This window comes from Leptonychotes weddellii, chromosome 16, assembly GCF_054177405.1.
Source record: "Leptonychotes weddellii isolate Sample4059 chromosome 16, ASM5417740v2, whole genome shotgun sequence".
NCBI classification, from domain to species: Eukaryota; Metazoa; Chordata; class Mammalia; order Carnivora; family Phocidae; genus Leptonychotes; species Leptonychotes weddellii.
In genome coordinates, this window is record NC_138384.1 from 27,584,581 (window position 1) to 27,610,172 (window position 25,592).

Genomic DNA, 25,592 nt, shown 5'->3' on the forward strand with positions numbered 1-25,592 from the left:
AGAGCGTACAGTATCCTTAATGGCCATACTTCCAAAAGAGGCCAAGTAAAGAAACCATTTCAAGAAGAAAAGAGGGTGACTTAGCTTCTGGGGAGGGATTTTATTTATTGATTGATGGATCACGGGGTTAACATATTATTTACATGATTCACAAATCAAAAGGTGTAAAAGTTTATACTATAAAATCTCTCTCTCCTATTCCCTCAGCTACCCTGTCCCTTAGCTACCCTGGAACCCCTCACCAAAGGTTGCAAATTCTCCCAAAGAAATTTTAAGCATATACAAGCAAATATGTGTATCCATTAATATTCTCATTTTAGAACTTTTTTTTTTAAATGATAGCAGATCTCAATCATGTTTGTATGTTGATGAGAATGATCCCTTAGTGAGAAAGAAATTGATGAAGTAGAAGAGAATGGGGAAATAGTTTTAATAATATGGTATGCTCAGGAAAGTTTATGTATAGAATATCATCTATTCAACAAATGTTGAGTACCATTGTATACTAGTCCCTCTGGTAGGAATATATCAGTGGAAACCACAGTCCTTACCCTCAAGAAACTTACAGTGTGGGTGGAGAAATACACTGGTGAACAGATAGTTATGTGAAAGGAATCCGTGTCCTAATGAGAGGACATATCCTTCCCCTCTTTGAAGGAAGCAGAGAACCCTTAATTCCCCCAGGAGCCGTAGAGGAAATCTTCAAGAGAAAGAGAGATGAAGAGCTACCCGAGTTGAAAAGAAGAGTGAGGGTGTACAGGGCAAACACGCGAGTATGAATTACATCCGGCATATATTTGGCATAGCTATGGCATTTGTCCCTGCACCTGTGGCACAGTAGAGACGTGGGAAGGGGCCAAAGACTTCTCAAAAGTTGAATCATGATGTGGAATTTCATATTTATAATTTTGAGATTTCATATTGTATCTCTCAGTCTACATTGAGTGCAACTTGTTAAAAACAAGCTACTATAGCATCAAAAAGAATCTGTGGAGTATTTAATACAGTGTTTACTTTTTTTCTTTATATTTTAGAAGGATTGAAATAGTATAAATTGGAGTATCTCAAACATAATTTGACATAGATCTTTAATAATACTTAACATACAATGAAACTCATACTTGCAGAAGAAACTTTATTTTCTTTAGCTCTGTTCTTTGCCAATCACACATCATTTGTGCAAGTCATATATTATTTTACTCAGTATAAAATTTTAACAGTGAGTTGTGCATTGGTTTGTAGGAACTAAAGGAGACATCCCAAATTTTGGCACAGTGGAATACTGGTTCAGATTACGGATTCCCATGGATCAAGCAATTCGACTTTATCGAGAACGAGCAAAGGCTTTGGGATATATAACATCAAATTATAAGGGGCCAGAGCAAATGCAATGGGTGAGCTGGTTGGACTTTAAGACATTTTTATGATACAGAAATTTTATAATATGTCTTTTTATGTCATGCTTTAAACCAAAATCATTTTCTTTCACAGCCATCAAGTGACTCTTTTTAACTTTTTATTTTGAAACAATTATAGACTTACAGGAAGTACAAAAACAGTACAGAGAAGTTCTGTGTACCCTTCACCCCCCTTCTCCCAATTGTAACATCTTACATAACTACAGTACATTATCAAAACCAGGAAATTGACACTGGTACAATACCATTAACTAGACTACAGACCTCATTCGGATTTTATCAGTTTTTACATGCACTCGTGTGTGTGTGTGTGTGTGTACGCGTATTATGAGTTCTGTGCAGTTTTATCATGTGTATGTATTCATGTAACTACCACCACAAGCAAGATTCAGAATTGTTCCATCAGCACAAAGGAACTCCCTTGTGCAACCCAGGGTACTTTTGAAAAATAGAATTGCAGTATTCTGAATTGGAAGTTTAAATGCAATTCCTCAGAGCAGCATTTCCCAAACTGTGTTTCATGTAGTCTTAATGGCCATACTTCCAAAAGAATTCCATGATCCAATGAATGCAGAAAGTACTAAAGTGAGCAAAGTGAAATAGGGTCCTTGACTTCTCATGTATAACAAGAATCCCAAGAGGAAAGCTTAAAGTATGCATTTGAGTAACAAAGGGATAAAATATAGTTGAAACATTCTGGAATGTCTACTCAAATCATAATTATCTTTTTTCATTTGGACCACTGTCACTCCCAGTCTATGGGGATTTATGTCTGGTGGTCCTGTTCTCTCCCACTTTGTACTCAATTATGACTAATGATTCGGGGGTATCCACCTGACCCCAGTTAAGCCAATCGGATTCTGCTTTCAAGAGAAAGCAAGACTCTCTATGCTTGGAACATGTAAAATTGGGAGCTGTGGAGTAGCCATCTTCTACCATGTTAACCAGCAAAGGAAAGAAAATGGGTCTGGAGAGAAAGAATAATGAGCAAGCATACAGAGAAAAATGGCCACTAGATCGAGTGTAAATTCTGGTGGTTTTCCAGTCCTCTTACCTTCCTAAGGCCCACCCACATTTCTGCTATACAATTCCATGAAATGACCATACGGACTTGCATTAAAGTCTCTTTTTGTTGTATTTGCTAGATGGAATTAGTTTCTATAATTTTCGGTTAAAGAACCATGGCTAATATAACATCGATTCCCAAACTTAAGAAAGAATGACACCTGTTTCCCAGAGATCATCTTTCTGGACTAGTATTCTTCAGAACAGACGTTGGGAAATGCTGTTAATGGAAAAGAGAATTAAAAATAGACCAGGCTATTTAGTTTTGTAGTTTAATTGTTTTTAGACTCCCACTTTCTGGCTTGGGTGAGTCATTTGTTGGAATTCCAGCTTTTGTGGGTAGATTTGGAGTAAGAAGCAGAGGGGGTACTTTTTAAATCATTCCACTTAGCATTCTATAGCAGAATACAGGTTTCTTCTCAGTTTTCTCCTCTGCACACCACCAGATGTCTCTACTGAGGACATTATGAGTTTGGGTCTATTTTGCCTTCTCCAGTAAACTTCGCTGGAGTCAAAGGTTCCAGATGCTCAATCCAGATTCAGAAATGCAGTGAAGGAGGAGCCCCTTTGTGGAAAATAGAGAATTCTCCAACACTAAACTAAACAAGGCCCAGGAACACTAACATTTCTTTGTCCCAGGGCATCAGCTATGGTGGCTTAACAAGTTAATTAGGGTAATTGTTTGTTAAAACACTTATGCACCGGCTACGTGAACAATAGTTCCATAAGGGGCCATAGAGTAGCTTCTAGTTCTGCATTATAATTCCTTTCACTCATCTTTCTTCTGAAATGTCCTCCCAATCCTAACTTTTTATGCCGTCCAATGTTTATCTCTGACCCTATTCTCTTTTTCTTATATTAGTTGAACTTCAGTTTACTGGATAATCTTAGGCCATGTATCTGCGTCCCCAAACACCATTGGTTGAAGATGAGGGCCAACCCAAATATAATGAAATAATCTCTCTGGGTGGGCTCCATCAAATTCACTGGATTCTTACGTAACAGTGAGTTATGATCACAATAGCTGGAGCGGTTGAAGGATTAGCTCTTAATAAAATTGTGAACTAGAGGACATTTGTCTTTGGACTCATCTGTTCACTTTACTCTTAGTTATTAAATAGAATTAAAGAATATCAATTCTTGGTTTTATTTTGTTTTAACAACAGTCTCTACATGTATGCTCAGTCATCTATATTTATTGCTAATAGCTTAAGATCACCTGTTCACACATGTTCTAGGGAATATTAGTTTTGACTAAGAATCAGGTCTTTTACTGAGAAATTCACTATGAAGTGTAAATACACATCTTTTTGTCCATTTACAAAATTATTTTGTTTGGGATTTGGCAGCTGCTATTTATCTTTTCATTGTATTATTACTATAATATAAATATGTATTTTTTTCCAGTCAAGTCAGCAAGCACCCAAAACTGCTCAGCTCAGTTCTACTGATTCCACAGATGGCAACTTAAATGAACTTCATATTACAGTCAGATGTTGCAGCCACTTGAAGTCCCGAGCAAGCCGCCTTCAGCCACACCCATATGTTGTGTACAAGTTTTTTGATTTTGCAGACCATGATACAGCCATCATTCCCAGTAGCAATGATCCACAGTTTGATGATCATATGTGTTTCCCTGTGCCAATGAATATGGATTTGGATCGATACCTTAAGTCAGAGTCTCTGAGTTTTTATGTATTTGATGATAGTGATACTCAAGAGAATATATATATAGGAAAAGTCAATGTGCCTCTGATTTCATTGGCACATGACAGGTGTATCTCAGGTAAGCATATTTATTGAATCTATGAAATTGTAAAAACAAACCTAAATTATATTTCAGTTATGGATATGACTAACCTTCCTAAGTTCTCAGATAATCTTAAACGTTGGGCCTACAGTTTTTTTCCTAGTTATTTTCTTAGTAGTTGTTCTACAGATTACAATATGTATCTTACCAGTCTAAAATTAATGCTGACAACTCCATCAAAATATAGAAAGTCTGCCCCAGTATAATTCCATTTCCTTCCTCCTCCTTTGTGCTATTATTGTCATATATTTATGTAAAGAATGCCTATATATGTTATAAATCCAACAATACAATGTTATAATTATTGCATTGTATAACTTTTTATCTTTTTTTTTTAAAGATTTTATTTATTTATTTGACAGAGAGATAGAGCCAGAGAGCACAAGTGGAGGGAATGGCAGAGGGAGAGGAAGAAGCAGGCTCCCCACCGAGAAGAGAGCCTGATGCGGGGCTTGATCCCAGGACCCTGGGATCATGACCTGAGCCAAAGGCAGATGCTTAACCATCTGAACCACCCAGGCACCCAACTTTTTGTCTTTTAAAGAAGTCAAGAGAGGGGAGAATATCTATAATTATAGGAGACTTTCACATTAACTTACATGGTTACCATTTCTGGTATTCCTTTTTTTTTTTTTTTCCATTTCTGGTATTCTTTATTTCTTCCTATGGATTTGAGTTACTGTCTGGTGTTATTTCCATACTCCAGTATAACTCCGTTGCCACTCTCTCCTTTGTGCTGTTACGATGATATATTTTTTATCTTTATTTAAGTTCAACAATATAATTTTACTATTGTTTTATGCAATTGTCTTTTAAATCAGTTAAGAGAAGAAATGACAAAAAATATATTTATACTGTCTTTCATAATTACCTAAATGATTACTTTTATTGGTCTCTGTTCCTTTGTGTTGATTTGAGATCTGGTATTACTTCCTTACAACCTAAAGAACTTCCTTTAATATGTCTTGTAACTCAGGTCTGCTGGTAATGAATTCTCTCAATTGTTATCTAGGAATGTCTTTATTTTGCTTTTATTTTTTTGAAGGATAGTCTTGCTGGGTATAATATTCTTAGTCAGGGGCGCCTGGGTGGCTCAGTCATTAAGCGTCTGCCTTCAGCTCAGGTCGTGATCCCAGGGTTCTGGGATCAAGCCCCACATCGGGCTTCCTGCTCCGTGGGAAGCCTGCTTCTCCCTCTCCCACTCCCCCTGCTTGTGTTCTCTGTCAAATAAATAAATAAATAATCTTTTCAAAAAAATATATATATATTCTTAGTCATCAGTTATTTTTTTCTTTGGCACTTTGAGTATATCAGGTGACTAATTTCTGGCATGCATTGTTTCTAATGAGAAATCAGAAATGTTATTATTATGGTTCCCTTGTACTTGTTACTATCTTCAATATCTTCTTTTTAGTGTGTGTGTGTGTGTGTGTATGTGTGTATCTATGTATGGCTTTAAACAGACTATGATGTTTATGATGTGGATCCCACTGTGCATATCCTACTTAGAATTTGTTGAGCTTCTTTATGTGTAGGGTACTGTTAGGTACCAAATTTGGGGAGTTTTCTGCTGTTATTTCTTCAATTTTTTTCTGCCCTTTCTTCCCCCTCTTGGACTCCCATTACATGTACATTTGTGTTTAATGGTGTCCCACATTCTCTGAAGCTCTGTACATTTTTCTTCATTTTTTTCTCTGCATATTGGATAAGCTCTGTTGGTCAGTATTCAAGTTCACTGATTCTTTCTTCTGCCAGCTCAAATTTCCTATTGAGACCCTCTACTGATTTTTTTTTTCATTTTAGTAATTATAACTTCAACTCCAGAATTTCTATTTAGTTTTTTCTTTTTTATTAGGGGCACCTGGGTGGCTCAGTTGGTTAAACGTCTGCCTTCAGTTCAGGTCATGATCCCGAAGTCCTGGGATCAAGCCCCGCATCAGGCTCCCTGTTCAGTGGAGAGCCTGCTTCTCTCCCTGCCCCTCACCCCACTCGTGCTCCCTCTCTCAAATAAATAAATAATATCTTAAAAAAAAAAGAAAAGAAAAGAAACCTTAATATAATGACTAAAATTTGTGACTCTGTATTACAGTTGCAGCTAGGTGATACTTTTTATTACTGTTTTGGGCAGTTTATCTATTTTCTGGACATTTTTTGTTGTGCTGCTATTAATTTGGAGTAATTTAACAAATCCCAGTAAAATATATTTAAAATTATGATAAAATTATGTGGTAATATGAAGACTTCCTTAGATATATAAATTATTTGAAATTGTGAAGTTTTAATATATTTTTCTACAGAGACAAGTCTTTTGCAAGAATATTTAAGGCAAAAGGAGGTTGATACTTGAGCTATAATCCAGATAATGTCTTAGAGGAAGGCTAAGAATTCTGAATAATCTCTGAATTTAATTTCAGTGAATTAAAATATTTATAAGTTAATTTTCTCTTCTTGGAATCAGTATTATCACTAAGGCCTTAACTTCTGAAAGGAGTCTGCTTCAGAGATGAACCTATCATAGATTATTTTGTCTTTATTCTCTAAGCCATTTGAGGTGTGAGTAAAAGCCAAAATTATTTTTAAAGTTGTGGGTAGTTCTTTGTTCTTCTTTAATTCTTATGGTAATAAAACTTCACTCTAGCATTAATTAAAAGTATTTTTGTAACTTGACAGGAGTGTTTGAGTTAACAGATCATAAAAAGCATCCTGCAGGAACCATCCATGTTATATTGAAATGGAAATTTGCTTACCTTCCACCAAGTGGATCTATAACAATTAAAGACTTCGGAAATTTTATACGCAAAGAAGAGTCAGAAGTTGTTCAGAGAGTACCTCCAACATCCTCTATTAGCACATTAGTTGTTGTGAGTAACAGTGACTTTGAATTTATTTAAAAAAGAAAGAAAAAATAGTTGTAGTTTTATCTAAGTGTATGTTCATCATACTCAGTTTGACATATTGATTTATCTAGGCACCAACACCAAAACCAAGACAGCGTTTAACACCTGTAGATAAGAAAGTGTCTTTTGTGGATATCACACCACAACAGAGTTCTGTAAGTAGTAAACACTGAAAATACTGATTTTTTTCTCTCATACCAAATATTTTAAATAAATGATGTAGGTGTTGTATACCCTACCTGATTTCAAAGGAAACCAGTGAATAAAATACTTCTTTTTCCTTTAATGTTAGCTCTTAATTTGGCGCTGTGTATAAATGTTTACTCTTCTTACTCTGATCTAAACCCTCTTTTGACTCCATTTGTAACTCCAGCCACTACCCTATCCTCTTCCCCCATTTATGGGACGGAAAAAAAAAGAAACCTCTTCAGAAAGTCTTAATTCTGTTTCCCTTTCTTCACACCATTTCTTGAACTCACTCTAGTCAAAATTCATCCTCATTAAAACCACTCTTGCTAAGTGCACAATGACTTTGATTTTGCCATATCCAGTAGTCAGTTCTCAGTCCCCATCTTTATCTCCCAGTAACATTCGACACAGTGGAATACTTGCTCCCTCTTCACTTGGCCTCTGGGACATCATGCCTTTCTAGATTCTCTCCAGCTTTACCAGTTATTCTTCTCACTGTCCTAGACCAAATCTCTCAGTGTAGAGGTGCCTCAGCAGTTTCACTGCAGACCTAGACCTCTTCTCACTCTGTATCTACATTCACAGGTCTTAGCCAGTCTTAGCCAGTCTCATAGTTTTAAACATCTAGATGCAATCCCTCTCATATTTATTATCTTCAGTCGTGATCTTGCTGCCAAATTCCAGATTTATTTTCTCCCCGCTTATTTCATATGCACCCAGTTGTGTAATAGGAATCTAAACTTAACATGTCACAAACCAAATGTGACTTCACATCCCCCTTCCAAAATGTTTCTTCCATTGTTTCCCATTCTCAATAAATGATGAACCATTCACCCAGTTGCATAGTTGTTAAATTTTTTTTTTTTAAAGATTTTATTTATTTACCAGAGAGAGAGAGAGAGCACACACACAGGCAGGGGGAGCGGCAGACAGAGGGAGAAGCAGACTCCCCACTGAGCAGGGAGCCCGACACGGGACTCGATCCCAGGACCCTGGGATCATGACCTGAGCCAAAGGCAGACGCTTAATGACTGAGCCACCCAGGCAGCCCCATAGTCATTAAATTTTGAAGGCATCCCTTTGTCATTCTCTTTTTCACACCCTGCATCCAGTTCATCCACAAAACCTGTCAGCTATACTTTCAAAACATATCCTGTATTTACATCATCTCCACTGTCACCACTCAAGTCACCATCATCTCTTTTGGATCTTTAAAAAAAATATTTTCCTTGTAATTGAGATATAACTCTTAAATAGTTAAAGGATACAAAACTTAAGCCCCCTCTCAATGAATTTTTCCCTATGTACACACCTGGGTAAACAACACCCAGATCAAAATATTTTTTCTTGGGGCGCCTGGGTGGCTCAGTCCGTTAAGTGTCTACCTTCAGCTCAGGTCATGATCGCAGTCCTGGGATTGAGCTCCACGTTGGGCTCCCAGCTCAGTGGGGAGTCTGCTTCCCCTCTCCGGCTGCCCCTCCCCCCCACTTGTGCTCTCTCTCTCATGCTTTCTCTCTCAAATAAATAAAATCTTTAAAAAATAAAAATATTTTTTCTCCTCAGAGCTTAAGATGATACCTGGCATATACAGTGAATTTAATATATATGTGCTAAATAAATGAATTCAGTAACTATTATTCAGGCCATATTTAACAGCAAACACTTATTGAGTGCTCATTATGTGTCAGACACTGAACTAAATGCTTTATGCCCACAAATTCATTTAATCCTAAGAACAACCTTATGATCATACTAGAATTATTGCCATTTAAAGATCAGGGAAGTAAGGGGTATCTGGTTGGCCCACTCTGTTAAGTGTCCAACTCGTGATTTCACATCAGGTCATGATCTCATGGGTTGTGAGATGGAGCCCTGTGCAAGGCTTGTGCTCAGGGCAGAGCCTGCTTGAGATTCTCTCCCTCTCCTTCTACCCTTCCCCTCCTTGCTCTCTCCTGCTCTCTCAAATAAAAATAAATCTTAAAAAAAAAAAAAGATCAGAAAAGTAATATGTACAGAGCTTAAGTAACTTGCTCAAGGGCAAAATATTAGATCTGGAATTTGAACACAAGTAGCTGGATTCCTACATAAATAATTATAAGTATAAAAAAGACATACATATACATGGAGATGTTTGTTGTAATGTTAGTCACAATTGCTGAAAATAGTGAATTAGTTAAATGTCCAACACCAGTAAAATGGTTCATTAAATTATGATACATCCATTTTAATATTATATCGTATTAAAAATGTTTACCCAAAGTTTCATACCAGGAGAAAATTTTATATTGTAATATTAAGGTTTTTTTAAAATATAACAGGATATATTATATTTATAATTACTGCTATGTAACCAAGAAAGTTTTTTATTTGCATTAAAAATTAATCATAAAGGGGCACCTGGGTGGCTCAGTTGGTTAAGCGTCTGCCTTCGGCTCAGGTCATGATCCCAGGGTCCTGGGATCAAGCCCCACATTGGGCTCCCTGCTTGGCGGGAAGCCTGCTTCTCCCTCTCCCAATCCCCCTGCTTGTGTTCCCTCTCTTCCTGTGTCTCTCTCTCTGTCAAATAAATAAAATCTTTTTTTCCTTATATTTTTATTTATTTGACAGAGCGAGAGAGTGCACAAGCAGGGGAAGCAGCAGAGGGAGAGGGAGAAGCAGGCTCCCCGCCGAGCAGGGAGCCCGATGCGGGGCTCTATCCCAGGACCCTGAGATCATGACCTGAGCCGAAGGCAGATGCTTAACAACTGAGCCACCCAGGTGTCCCAATAAATAAAATCTTTAAAAAAAAAAAAATCATAAAGGGGCACCTGGATGGCTCAGTTCATTGAACATCTTGACCCGTTCGTTCAGGTCACGATCTCATGGGATCGCACTCAGCAGGGAGTCTGTTTGGGATTCTCTCTCTCCCTCTCCCTCTGTCCCTCACCTCACTCACTCTCTCTCCGTCTAAATAAATAAATCTTTAAAATCAACTTGAAAGAATTTTTTAAAAAATTAATCATAAAGAAAAAGGTAAAAAATTGTAACGAAATCTCCTGTTAATGGATATTATCATTGGGTAATGAGAATATGGACTTGTATTAATTTCTTTTGTTTTCTGGTTTATCTTTCCCATTTTCTATATTGGACATGTTTAATTTTAAACTAGCAAAAATGATAAGCTATATTTTAAAAATAAACCAGTTTATGAATCCTGGAAAATGGTTGACTATAAATTGATATTTGATACAGTTAAAAAATAATGTTGATCCTAGAAAGTATATATCTTCACATATGCAATATTGTTTAATTACATGAGTAATGTATAATCATCATGAAAATATTAGAAAATACAAATAAGAAAAAAAAAATGTTAAAAATAAAATTAAATTTCCCCAAATCTATATATCAGAGATAGAATTTTAGTGAATTTCCTTCCATACTTATTCCCATAGGAACATACACATTGTTTGCATGTTTGTTTTTTAACAGAACAGTATACAACTATATGTATTATTCTGTAACTAGCATTTTTTACTCAACACTGTATCGGGTACTCTCTTCAGTGTCAGTAAGTACAGATCTACATTATCATTTTTTTCATGGTTGCAAAGAACTCAGGTATTTGGATATATACCATATTTTATTTAACCCTATACTGTTGGACATTTGCACTGTTTTCACTTTTTTTGCAATTATAAACAATGCTTCAATGAATGACAGTTGCAATTCTTAACTTGCGTATATATACCATGATGACTATCAACCATTTTACTGAAATACGCTAACTAAAATTAGGGTCATATGGGTAATATGTATATATATATATACAGTGTGTATATATGTATATCTGTATATATATATATAGGATTTATATATATATAGGATTTATATATATATAGGATTTATATATATATAGGATTTATATATATGTGTAGGATTTATATATATATATAGGATTTAGTAATAAAGTAATAAATACAAAATAACACATATGCATGTTTTCACATCAATAAAAGGAGATACCTCCTCCTCCTGAAGATGTGAAGGAAATGTCATCAGTAGTGGAGCATACGCCAGAAATAGAAACTAATATGCCAGCTCTTTCACATATCCCTGAGGTATGTATTAAAATTATTTTGAGGGCGCCTGGGTGGCTCAGTTGGTTAAGCGACTGCCTTCGGCTCAGGTCATGATCCTGGAGTCCCGGGATCGAGTCCTGCATCGGGCTCCCTGCTCGGCAGGGAGTCTGCTTCTCCCTCTGACCCTCCTCCCTCTCATGCTCTCTGTCTCTCATTCTCTCTCTCTCAAATAAATAAAATCTTAAAAAAAAAAAAAAATTTTAAATGGATCAAGAACTCAAAGCATTGATTCTATATTTGTGTATAACTTCCTGGGGACAGAAAGATCGACCAGTGTTGTAATTATGCTGATATTAGCTGCTAATAAATAGATATGTGAATTAGAGTAATAATGTAAAATTCATTTTGATATTAATATATTTTTCATCCTTGGCTTTTAATAATATTTTCATTTATCTTCATATTATCATTTGTCTGTGCAACTTTAGTGATGGTTTTTCTAATGAATCACTTACATATAATGCATGTCCATATATTTAAGTCTCAAGCTTACATTCTTTCTGAGTCAGGTGCTTCAGCAAGTACACGCACGTGATCTAAGCAACAGTGTTATCAGTGTGCTTGCAATTTCTTCAGGTTTCTCAAGAAAGCAGTGGAGCTAAGGTAAAAGAGAAAATTCAACAAGGAAAAGATGATGATGTATCTTTCCTGTCTGAGGGTCAACTTGCAGATCGAAGCTGGACTTCTTCTGAAGATGAAACAGAAATAACTGAGGAATTGGAACCAGAAGGTGATTTTTTTTCCTTTCTTTAATTACCATTATTTACTTAATTGTGTGCTTTCTTTAATCTGTTAGAGCATGCCTCCTAGGACATCTTCACATAATAGTGGATCTACTTCATGATACCTATTTCTTGACTGAACTGGTGGGACACAGTTCAGTGTAGTCAGCTAAAGGCAGGCAGAATTGTTGCACACCTTCTTATCTCAACCTGCAGGGCCACAGTGCAATCCACGACTTACTGCTGACCGTGTTCCCAATTTATGTTTTAAGTGGCTTTATGTTCTCTTTGGGTTTTATACTATCATCTGAATTATTCTGGAGAAATTAACTTTTTAAAAATTAAAACTAAAAACTCAAGACAACTCTTAACAGGATTTAATTTATATAAATATCTGGACGAGGCAATTATAGTGACAAAGCATTTAGGTGGTGCGTAGGGAAGGGCGAATGGGAACTGAGAGATACAGAAAAAGAGTTTACAGGGGGCATGAGGAAACTTATAGGGTGACAGATGGGTTCATGATCTTAATTGTGGTGATGATTTCACAGAATTATACATATGTCAAAATATCAAATTTTGCTCTTTAAATATGTGCAGTTTTTCATATGACAATTTTTCCACAATAAAACTGCAAATTTTTTTTAAATGTTTCTAAATGTAAGAAGTAACTTGAAACTAATGATGTAATGTATGGTGATTAACATAACATAATAATAAAAAAATAAAAATAAAAAAAGAATTAACTTGATGTTTGCACAATGTAATTGGTTAGGCTGTTAGAAAACACCTATTATCCTGTCCTTCTCTTTAAAGAGATTATTTTTGAATTTCAGAGCAAGGTATATTTTTATTATCTTTGTTTCTACTAAAACTAAACTTGGGATTTTAAGTCATTTTTTTAATCTTTTCTAAAATATAATGTAAGAGTAAATATCTTTGCTGCTAAGAAAGGTCTAGACATGATTATCATATTGTCCTTTTAAGGTTATCCTTATATTTCCCTCCATTACATAAGGTATAAATATAATTGGTTTAACAAACTTGAACCACTGAAATTTTATTTTTTAACAGATGAGGAAGACAGATCAGCATCTGACAGTGATGAGTGTATTATTCCAGGTCATATCTCCAAGAATATCAAACAGGTCAGTAGCTTGATGCCAGCTAGAAATGTTACGAAATAAAGCTGCTTTTCATTCATCGTGTATGGGTCTTCGCATATGAAAATCTGAAGGCAAAAATATTTCTGGGAAAATTTTATGTATCCTCACAATCTTACCCATGTAATCATCTAGTACAAAAAAAAATTCATATGTAGTTTCATTATGTAATGGGTCATAACTTGTGTTATTTTTGCTTACATGTTAACAATACCTATCATCAGCAGCTTTAATAATTACTTGCTAAAACCAGTTGACGTCCCTGACTCCTTTTCGGAAGGATTGTACAAAGATGTATTAAATCCAATCTGAGGGGTACCTGGGTGGCTCAGTAGGTTAAGCATCTGATTTTGGCTCACGTCCTGGTCTTACGGTTCTGGAAGCAAGCCCCTCAGCAGGCTCCCCACTCAGCAGGGAGTCTGCTTGTCTCGCTCCCTCTGTTCCTCCCCCTGCTCGTGCTCTCTCTCTCAAATAAATAAATAAAATCTTTTTTTAACAAAATCCAATCTGAGCTTTAAGAATTCAAAATGGGATATTGCATTTAAAACTATAATACTTCAAGTGTGAATTCATTCATACACTAAATATGTCCACTGATAAACTATTAAAGTTATTTCCACCAAAAAATTAAACCTTCATAGAAGGTGTACTTCTTGTATAGGTGTACTTGTTTTGTAGCACATTGCTGAAAAGCAGTATGTAAAAGGAAATTTTGAAAAGAAAATTATACTTTAATTTATATGGAAAGTATACCCCTCACCAGAGCATTTTTTTTTATTTTAAGGGGGGAGGGGTAGTTTTTATAAAGTAAATGTAAGTAAAGTAAAAAGACCCTAGCTTTTTCTATTCATCTACGTTGATTTTCCTGAAATGATTAATTGTACTCCTTTTTTTGGAATTTCTACTTTATGGGTAAGAATTGGAATACTTTTTTCAACTTTTAAAATTCTTAGCTTAACCTCTCTGCAGAACAAACCCAAATACAAACAGATGATTGATAAGTACAAGCAGAACAGTTCATCTGTCCAAAGTTTTATTATCATTATTAATTATAATATCACCTGACACATGGCATCCTGATATGTGGAATCTTTATTGTTCAAAATCAATAAATCAAGGAAGGAATCTTAAATATAGTTGCCCAGAGACTTTTAATTGTAGTATTTAGTTCAATTCAATTTAGCTTTTTGGCTTTATCAAACCTGAAATTGTTAAATTATTTATCAAACTAACGAATAGAAATTCTCTGCTCTCTATTAGAAATTTTTGATGATGGGAATCAAAGGGAAAATGAGCCCCTTGTGTGGAATTTAGCTTCATAGCCATTTGTATTAGGGTTTTCCAGGGAAACAGAACCAGTAGGATATATACGTATAAATATGTACATATAAAGAGATTTATTATAAGGAATTGAGTCACGTCGTTATGGAGACTGAGAAGTCCCAGGAACTGTATTCAGCAAGCTGGAGACCCAGAACGTCAGTGGTGTAGTTCCGGGCTGTTAAAACTAGGAGTGCCGATGGCATCAGTTCCAGCTAGAAAGCAAGCAGGCTGGAGACCTAAGAAGAGTCAGTGTTTCGGGTCAAGTTCAAAGTCAGGAAAAGACCATTGTTGCCTCTGAAGGCCATCAGGCAAGAGGAGTTCTCACCATTTTTGTTCTCTTCAGGTCTTCCGGCTGATTGGAGGAAGCCCCATCCACCTTAGGGAGGACAGTCTGCTTTACTCAGCCTACCATTTCAAATGTTAATCTTATCCAAAAACAGCCAGATGGACACACCTAGAATAATGTTTGACCAGAGGTCTGAAAATCTGGTGGTCCAGTCAAGTTGACAGATAAAATTAACTATCCGGGATTCCCCGGGTGGCTCAGTCAGTTAAACACCAGACTCTTGGTTTCGGCTCAGGTCATGATCTCAGGGCTCCATGCTCAGTGGGGAGTCTACTTTCCCTCTCCCTCTACCTCTCCCCCTGCTCACACTCAGTGCTCGCTCACTCTCTCTCAAATCAGTCAATCTTTAAAAAATTTGATGATCACATCATTTTATTAAGAACCATCCATTCATTACATCAAGAGTAGTAAGCCTGCATGTTTGAATCAGACATTTCTTTCTCATGTGTCAATAGTTCTGGAAGACTTTGCCTAACTCATCAAGATTTTTGAACACCTATATGATTTAGCCTTTTGAACATAAGACTATGAGAAATGAGATACTGAATCAGTCCTGGGGTTTTACTGAGGGATGTATTTATCTGGTCAAAGTACAAGCAACACTCATCCCTCTTGTCATAACGCAGTGATTCCCAGGGATTCAGTGTCTGCAGTTTGTCATCACTTCTCCTAAGGAAATAAACACAGTATTCTGGTCCTGCCCTCAAGGAACATCTTCATTAATTGGGAAGATGTGTTCATGAAAATTCAAGTAGTTATTCAGCTGTTAAATTACAATATAAAACAATGTCAGGTGACAGTACCAATAATTAATGTAATAGATATTTGAGGTAAAGAATACTTAGCTGTTTTCTGGCTCCTCTTCTCATTTTTCAAATGAATAAACTGAGCTCTTGAGAGATAAAGTGACTTGCTGATAATCTTGCCACTAATTAAGGAAGTTCAGGGGAAGGAGAAATTTGAAGTGACTTTTTAGTAGGCTTTATGGAAGATATGCCCAGAGCTGGCCCATCTGCCTTCTTGTGGGCTTCATGTCTACTTTTTCTAATTTTAAGCTGACTTTCTCTGCTTTCCTTGTTTATTGCCCACAGATAGCCATACAAACATGCCCAGCCCCAAGGAGAAAAATCTAATTAGCCATGCCTAGCCTCTGGATTGGGTCCATCTTTATCAGTTCTATACCCTGATCCCTTCAGCTGTGGTCAATCACACAGTAAGAAGGGGTGTTCTGCTTTAACTGTGACATCTCAAAGATGCATATATATGGCAGCAGAGAGAAAATTATGTGCACTTCTAGTGCAGGGGTGCCTATGTGTTTCAGAAGTCAAGAATACACTAACTAGAGCAGCCTTTTTATATACGAGGATAGAAGACTTTAGATACAAGCTAAACATTTTGGATTTTATCCAGTAGTTACTAGGGAGACATTGTAATGGTTAATTTTATTTTCTAAACATTGTATTCATCATTCAAAAGTAACTTTGAAAGTATAGGAAAATGTTATCTAAATTATAGCATCTTAGACCAAATGATTTTCAACTGGGGGGAGTGGGTATTTTGTCCCCCAGGGGACATTTGGCAATGTCTGGAGACATTCTGGATTGTCAGACTGGGAGGGACTGCTGACATCTAATAGGTCGGGGTTAGGGTTGCTGCCAAACATGCTACAATGCGCAGGACTCACAGCAAAGAACTATCTGGCCTGAAATGTCAATAGTGCTGAGGCTGAGAAATCCTTCATTCAGTGGAACCATGTGTATTGGCAACATTGCTCGCATCTCAGTGGAATTGTTCAATGCCCTTGACTAAGACAGAATAAGGAACTTCGATTTAACAAAGATGTTTAGTGAAAGAGAACTATCCCTCTAAAATATCCAACTAGTTCTAATGTACACATCTATTTTTCCTTTAGAATAAACTGAGGTTTTTTTCTTCTTATTCCTGGGAAAGTAATTTGTGTTACTTTGCTACAGCCTGCTACAGTCTTGACTGCCATTCCAAATGTGATTTATTATAATGGTTTAAGATGCTTTCTCAAATGTGTGAATATCATTTAAACGAAGCAACTGCTGTAAGCAATGCTTTATGCCTCAGTTGCCCTTACTCACCTTCTACATGCTTTTAAAAATTCTACTTTTAGGAGAAAGTACTAACCAGTATTTTATGTTAATAGGTGATATTTAGTTGTGTTAAATTATTTACCAAATATGGGGGCGCCTGGTTGGCTCAGTCGTTAGGCGTCTGCCTTCGGCTCAGGTCATGATCCCAGGGTCCTGGCATCGAGCCCCACATCAGGCTCCCTGCTCCGCGGGAAGCCTGCTTCTCCTTGCACTCCCCCTGCTTGTGTTCCCTCTCTCGCTGTGTCTCTCTCTGTCAAATAAATAAAATCTTTAATTAAAAAAGAAAAAAATTATTTACCAAATATGGTAAAATAGTTTAATCTGTAAACATAGGAACAAACCTCAAGAGATCATCAAAATCATGAAATTTAGTGTTTTCTAGTGATTATACCAGTTTTTCTGTGTGCTACTTTAACAGTCGTTCAATATGAGTCATGGAACCTTTTTTCTTTAAAGATCACAAAAGTAGTACAAAGAACTCCTAAATGTACTTCACCCACATTCATCAGCTGTCACATTTCAGTACATTTGTTTATGATTTCTGTTGTCTCTCCTATATATGTGTATGTGCACCTATGTATGTATATATACACATTCTTGCATACATAATTATAATGAAACATTTCAGAGTTGCAGAAGTCATGCTCCTTTACCCTTAAATACTTCAGAATAATAATACTATTATTTAATCAACAGTTCTCATTAAAATTTTGCCAGTTGTTCCAGTAGCATAATTTATAGCATTTGATTAATCTGGTCCAGGATCCAATCCAGATCGCACACTGTGTTTAGCTTTCCTGTCTCATTAGCCTCTGTAATCCATGATGATGGTTTCAGCCTTTCTGTATGTGGGTTCTTTCAGATTAACATTTTTTAAGAATCCAGGTCATTTATATTGTAGAATAGCCTTCAATTTGGATTTATGTGATGTTTCCTCATATTAGATTCAGTTATATGTTTTGGTAGGAATACTACAAAAGTAATACTACGTCCTTTCCAGTGCATCATGTCAGGAGGCACAGGATGTCATTCTGTCCAGTTGATGATGTTAACTTTCATCAAGGTATTGTTATCAGAAAACCTTTTTTAAGCTTAAAAATCCTCGTGGCTCATTAGTTTCTTTCTTTACCTCTTCTTCAAGAACTGCTTCAGGTAGAAATCTCAGGACAGTGATACATGGCTTTCATCAGAAGGAAGGTATTACTGAATGGCTCTTATGTGCTAATAAGCACATCCTATGTAATATGTCCTTTCATGATCACAGTTCTGCATTCATTAGCATCTACTGTATGTCATAAAAGAAGGAGTCCCTGGCTTCAAAGAAGTCACAGTCTGCAGGGGAAACACAATCAATGCATAGTGGTTAGCGCTAGGAGAATGGAATGCACAGGGTGCTATGGGAGCATTCAGGCAGTTACCTAACAATGAGGGACCCTCATCAAGGCAGACTTCCTAAAGTCAGTGAAGCTTGAGCCAAGTGTTGAAGATGATTAGGAATTAGTAAGGGTCATGGAGGGATCATTATAGGTCAAAGAAACGATAACTTAAGAATTAGAGAGACTGGGGCGCCTGGGTGGCTCAGTCGGTTAAGTGGCTGCCTTCGGCTCAGGTCATGATCCCAGGGTCCTAGGATCGAGCCCCGCATCAGGCTCCCTGCTCAGCAGAGAGCCTGCTTCTCCCTTCCCCTCTGCCTGCCACTCTACCTACTTGTGCTTTCTCTGTCAAATAAATAAATTTTTTAAAAAATCTTTAAAAAAAAAAAGAATTAGACTGTGGAGCATGGCTCTTTCTGGGAATTCAGAATGGTTTTAGGATGGACTACGTTATGGTACACCTGTGGAAGCTCAGGAGAATATGCTGAAAAGATAGGCATGTCCTGAGCATTAAGTCCTCTGTGTATCATCCTAGAAGGTTGAAGCCTATCCTGAAGTTCTATGAGCAGCCAATGAGGGCTTTTAAGGGAGGGGGAAGATCACTTACTCATTAAACAGATATTTAGCACTTGCTGCCTTCCAAGGTTTATTCTAGGCGCTGAGAATATAGCAGTGAAGAAGAGAAATAATCCTCTTGCTCTTAGGGAGTTTACACTCTTGAATCGCATTTTAAAAGAGCATGCTATCAATAATGTAAAGAATAGGGCGCCTGGGTGGCCCAGTTGGTTAAGCGACTGCCTTCGGCTCAGGTCATGATCCTGGAGTTCCAGGATCGAGTCCCGCATCGGGCTCCCTGCTCAGCAGGGAGTCTGCTTCTCCCTCTGACCCTCCCCCTCTCATGCTCTCTCTATCTCATTCTCTCTCAAATGAATAAATAAAATCTTTAAAAAAAAATAATAATGTAAAGAATAGATTAAAGGCACAGAGACTAATTAAAAAGTAATTAGAGAACCCTACTCTGTGGTTATCCCCACTTGATAGATTTTTTTTTAATTGCCTCTACCCTATAATGTCACAAAAGTAGACTAGAAGTAATGTCCTAGATAAGTATCATTTATGCCAATTACACTGTGAATCTGAATTACCTGCTACACTGTGTAAACACTTTAAGATCACACAGTTTCTTTTTTTTTCATGATTCAGAATCTCACAGCTCCTTAGAAATGTTGATCCTTAAAAGAATCTAACAGATTTCCCAGGACTTAGACATATTACTTGGTTCTTCCTCTTCTCTCCGTGTCTGTGATGTATAATTAATCATGGATTACTTCATTTTGTTTCATTTCATTTACAACATTTATGAGCTTCGCTTTGTCAGAGTGAAATGCTTGTCCCCTCCTTTTCTTTCCAAAGTGGCATAATTAGTGTTAGCATCTTTTTTAACAGGCTACATAAAGTTTAGTGGCCGGATTAAATCAAGTCATTAACATAATGTGCTACCCAATTTGCCCCTATCTCTCTTCGTTTGCAGGACATCAAAGTACCACAGAGCACCAGTGTAATTGGGCCTTGCTGGCCTGTCAGATTCCGTCAGCCTGATGACTGTGCTTCTACTAAAAAGCTTCTAGGCATGATAATTAAGGGGGGAAAGGGGGGAGCCTGAGAAATGTAAAACTTTGGACATTTCTCTATGAATATTTTATTAATTTGAATAATCAGAAGTTAACAGTATCAATTTGATGTATAATACATTGATTAAAAGCCTTGTTTTAGGTCCTTAAAATAGACATCAAAACCAAAAATTTGCATCTGCCATGATATTAAAAAAAAAGAATTAACAGTCCTTCTTGCAAAGTATTTCTAGTTTTATCATTTAAGCAATGGAGCTTTCCATCTTCACAACGAAATGTATGGCCATCAATTTACAGATTTCTTAAAGTGCGCCCACAGGTAAGAATGGGAACTCACACGCTGAAAGAGCAATGGACTCTTCTGTGCATTGCATATTTACATCTGTCTCTGTTTCTACTAATAGCAGTTTTATAAAAACTGCCATATTCAATTGGACTAAATTACAATTCCACCTAGAAACCAGGTCCTCTTGAACAATATGAGCTGGCATTACCAGGTGATTGCAGTAATGATCTTCAGCAAAATATGTTTTAAAGATTTGAAGGGCAAAGTGGCATAAAGTAACTCACTACTTTAAGAATTCATGTATTAAAAATTATTAAAGCACTTCAGAATTAAATATGATATCCTATCAGTAGGTTAAATAAGTCCCTCCCAATACTTTACATATGGAAGCTTAACCTATATAGAGTAGGTTTTAAAATATATTTTAGGTAAAACCAGAAGTGTTGAATTACTCTCCTGGTAGTAATTGCTTCCAAAACTCTTTTCTATGTTTTGCAACTTAATTATCTCTTACTAATATACTATGGACATCTTTCCAATAGCAGTATACTCCATTTCTTTTAACATATGCATAATATTCCTATTGCACAGCTGTACCATATTGATTTAAGCCCCTTTTGGTGGACCCTTAGGTTTCTACCAGTTTTTTCTAATACAAACATTTCTGGTTAAAATAACAATGGATAAAAATTCCTGCTTCCCCACATCATACCTTTGCCAAACTAATGGTTAAGAAATTATACCTCACTGATAATTTCATTACAAAGAAGCAAAAAAGGGGAAATATTTGTATATACATACATATTTATTTTTATATGAGCATAAAGACACAACATTTAGGTTTATGTAAGCAAAGAAAATGTCTGAAAGTATGTAATCCGAACACCATTAGTAGTATCTCTGAGACACGGGTCAGGGCAGGGGTCAGAAAACTATGGTCCATGTGTCAAACCCAGCCCTCTACCTGTTTTTGTAAATAAAGTTTTATTGGAACACAGCCACACCCATCACATATAAATATGTATTGTCTATGCTCTACACTCACTGTACAAGAGCTGAGTATTTGCAACAGAGACCATATGACCTGCAATGCAAAAGAATATTGGCAGTCTGACCCTTTACAGCAAAAAATTGCCAACCCCTGAGTTAGGAGGAAACAAGGAACTTTTATACTGTACTTTTTAGGATTTATATTGTTGGATTATTTTTAACGATGAGTGTAGATTGCTTCTAGAGCGTAAATAATTTGTAAGCTAATTCTGTACTAAAATGTTAAATAATAACTAAAAAACAGTTTAATATGAATATTATAGAAGCTTTTTTTTTAAAGATTTTATTTATTTATTTGACAGAGACATAGCGAGAGAGGGAACACAAGCAGGGGGAGTAGGAGAGGGAGAAGCAGGCTTCCCCACGGAGCAGGGAGCCCGATGCGGGGCTCGATCCCAGGACTCTGGGATCACGACCTGAGCCGAAGGCAGACGCTTAACGACAGCCACTCAGGCGCCCCAGAAGCTTTTTTTTTTAATATTTTATTTATTTATTTATTTGGTAGCAAGCACAAGCAGGGGGAAGGGGCAGAGGGAGATGCAGACTCCACGCTGAGCTGGGAGCCAGTGGGGCTCCATCCCTGGACCCTGGGATCATGACCTGAGCCAAAGGCAGACGCTTAACCACCTGAGCCACCCTGTAGAAGCTTTTTAATAAATATCTTAGAAAGAGTCAACAAATGTAGGTTGAATTTTTTTTTTGGTTTAGAGCAGTGATTCTCAAAATTTGGTTCCCAGACCAGCAGCATCAGCATCACCTGAGAACTTGTGAGGATGCAAATTCTTGGACCCCACCCACCCCAGACCTCATGAATCAGAAACTCAGAGACTGGGTCCCAGCAATCTGTGTGTCATCAAGCCTTTCAGGTCATTCTGGGGTATGCTAGAGTTTGAGAACAATTTGAGGGAAAAGCGGTGCTTCTCACTCTGACTGCACACTAGGATCACCTAGAGAGCATTTTTAAATGCCAGGGCCCGGCTCCATCCGGATCAGCTAAATCCGAATTTTGTTTAAAGCTCCCCCGGTGATACTAATGGGCAGCCAAAATTGAGAACCACTGTACTATAACATCTGTTTTCAATGATGGTGAAAATGGAATGGCATATCAAAATCACCTGAAATTGAGGGTAATTTTTAAAATTCTCTCCTTCCTTCACATTATTGCCATAGTCAGCCACAGTTAATGATGGAAATGTGTCATATCCCTCGGGTATATTAGGACAGGAAAAAATATTCCAGCCATTGCTTTAGAACATGTGGTAACAAGCTTCTGTAATTTGCTGACCATTATAGATGCAGTAATTTACATGGTGTATAAGGGAGACCATGAAAATATTCTAAAAATAAGCACTCTTAACCCTAGCACCATTTTTATCTCCATCACTGAAGTTTTCAATATTTATCACATTTGTTCAGTATAGGTCTTTCACAGAACCAATGAGAAAAGATAGGTTACTGCCACAGATGAAAGCTGGGGTTTTTTTGGTTTTGTTTGTTGAAAACGTTATCTCCACAGTTTGGGTTTCTCTTCACTCTTATTTCTCCCAAAGAGCAATTATTTTAAGAAACCAAAAGCTTTTCAGTCAAAACATGTGTGAAGAGTGGATATGATTCCTAATAAGAGGAAGTTTTGGAGCCTAGTGTGAGTTGAGTTTTAAAAAAAAAAAAAAAAAAAATTTTTTTAAAGTTTTGTGATGACTCTGCCCACCCCCAGCCTGAAGAAGAGAAATTGTAAGAATCATCATTAAGCAGTATGCACTCCTACCCTACTTACATATGGCTCTGCCAGGACCAGTGAGTTTGACTTTTTGAACCAACTATTTTGAGCTTTTTTTAGAGCTCACCCCAATTAAAATTTTGCTCTTAAAGGGCATAGATATAGATCATCACCTTCCATTACCATTTTGTATCTATCATTTCACTGTAAAGTACCAAGTTCTACCTACTGTGGCTCCTAAGAGGTAGGCTTTGTTTGTATTTATTTACACACAAACACACCCCACACATTTTTATGGTGATAAATATAATACTCATGTAAATTCATGTAACCATTTGAGGAGTAATTTGAATTTCTCATCTCTCTCACTTAGTTCTTCTGAAAGAATCACTCACATACACAGGAAAACATAAAGGGATAGACAATGCGATATTGTTTCTAATAGCAAAAAATTGTGAACAACTCAATTGTTCATCAGTAAAAAAAAAATAAGTGGACTCTATGTTATATATGCCATATAAATGGAATTCTGTATAACAATTAGTATGAATGAATTAGATTTTAGTTATAAACATGAATAAATCTCTAAATATAGTATTGAGTGAAAAAAACACAAGTTGCAAAATGATTAATAGAGGATGATACCACTAATATAAAATGTAAAAACAGAAAGCAATACTATATGTTGTTTATGGAAATAGACGTATGTTGCAGAAAACATACCAGCATGTTTGGGAGTAATACACATCACCTTCAGGATACTGGTTTCCTCTGGGGGAATGAGGAAGGAGAGAAAGGAACTAGGAGGTGGGGTCTTTACCTGCACCTGAAATGTTTTATTTCTTCAGTAACAACAAAAAAGTTTGAATCAGATACAGCAAAATGGTAACATCTGTTTAAGATGTTGAGTCCTTGAATATGCCAAATTATTTTCTGTACTTTGTAATTTTACAGAAATGCTTATTCACTGTAGAGATTTAAAATGAAATAAAATTCATAGGTAATCTCACCAGAGTTAAATCTAATTGATACAAGTTGCAAAACCTTTATCATAGGCCATTCTCAGTTAAGGAATACTATGTTTAAGGGCTGTCAAGTATAATTAATTTTCTTTTAAAGATTTTATTGATTTGTTTGACACAGAGAGAGAGACAGCTAGAGAGGGAACACAAGCAGGGGGAGCGGGAGAAGCAGGCTCCCGGCCGAGCAGGGAGCCCGATGCGGGGCTCGATCCCAGGATGCTGGGATCATGACCTGAGCCGAAGGCAGACGCCTAACGACTGAGCCACCCAGGCGCCCCAAGTATAATTAATTTTTAGGAGCCTAACAATTCAACTCCAATGTGGCTGTTCTGATGGTGGAAACCAAAGGAAGAATTCAGCATGATACTCTGAAGTAAAACAAAAAATTTAAGCAAACCAATAAAAGCTTAAGTAAATACTATAGAAATATATGGCCTAAAAAGTGAATTAGCATCAGTCAGGAAAGCAATAGTGGAATTGAGCCAAAATCATGAGAACTATAACTTTTTTTCTCTGGGACTAATACTAGCTGTCATCACATTTCTACATCATTCAATCACATAATATGTAGTGTCCATCTATACAGACAACTAAAAATAAGTTGCTTGCAGTTCATATTTGAGTGACCTCTATTACCTCTGTTCACCACAATCAGAATTTTTAAATGCTCTTTTTATATGCTGACGTCAACATCTTGCTAACTAGGGAAGTTAATAGGGCAGTTGGTGAAGGAGACAAAAAAAAGTAACATCATACTTAGTAACAAACGTCCACACATATAGAAAAGAAAACGGGAGGGGCGCCTGGGAGGCTCAGTTGGTTAAGTGTCGGATTCTTGATTTCGGCTCAGGGTCATGAAATGGAGGCCCGAGGTCGAGTCTGAGGAGATTTTCTTTCTCCCTCCCCCACCTGTGGCCCCACACCCTTCGTGGGAGCTCTCTCTCAAAAAAAAGGAAACAGGAAAGGCCTAAAGCCTATACCGTATGGTAAACATACTATACGTGAAGGCTGCTGGTGCCCTGCCCAAGTACACCCGTCATGTTCTAGTGAGTCTGAACAGACAGTATTATGCATCTTTCTGCAGAGGCTTCGCTTTAGTCATTTGAACATTGTTATCCCTTCCAAGTCTCCTAATGGAACTCTTTTCATTGTTTTATTATGAAAAATTTCAAACATACAGAAAAGTTGAAATAATAGTAACCTACCATCTCAATTCCACAATATTGACCTGTCTTTGAAATACTCTTATTTAACTAAAATCTAGAACAGCAAGATTTCTGTATATTTTTCAACAGTTTTTCATCACCAGCTTACCAAACACGGGAGACACAATAAATAT

At 36.7% G+C, this 25,592-nt stretch overlaps 1 protein-coding gene across 2 annotated transcripts in view; it reads left to right on the top strand.

Moving 5' to 3' along the window:
- The window catches only part of RPGRIP1L (RPGRIP1 like), a 100,056-nt gene that overhangs the window by 46,609 nt on the left and 27,855 nt on the right, over positions 1-25,592 (top strand). For both annotated transcript variants that reach the window (XR_014140870.1, XM_031027340.2), the window contains exons 16-22: positions 1,243-1,394; positions 3,891-4,269; positions 6,964-7,154; positions 7,262-7,345; positions 11,378-11,479; positions 12,077-12,230; positions 13,297-13,370. Coding sequence is in view for 1 of the 2 variants with exons in the window: in XM_031027340.2 (XP_030883200.2) it covers positions 1,243-1,394; positions 3,891-4,269; positions 6,964-7,154; positions 7,262-7,345; positions 11,378-11,479; positions 12,077-12,230; positions 13,297-13,370 (1,136 nt within the window). In the remaining variant the exon portion in view is untranslated. The remainder of the gene's footprint in view (positions 1-1,242; positions 1,395-3,890; positions 4,270-6,963; positions 7,155-7,261; positions 7,346-11,377; positions 11,480-12,076; positions 12,231-13,296; positions 13,371-25,592) is intronic.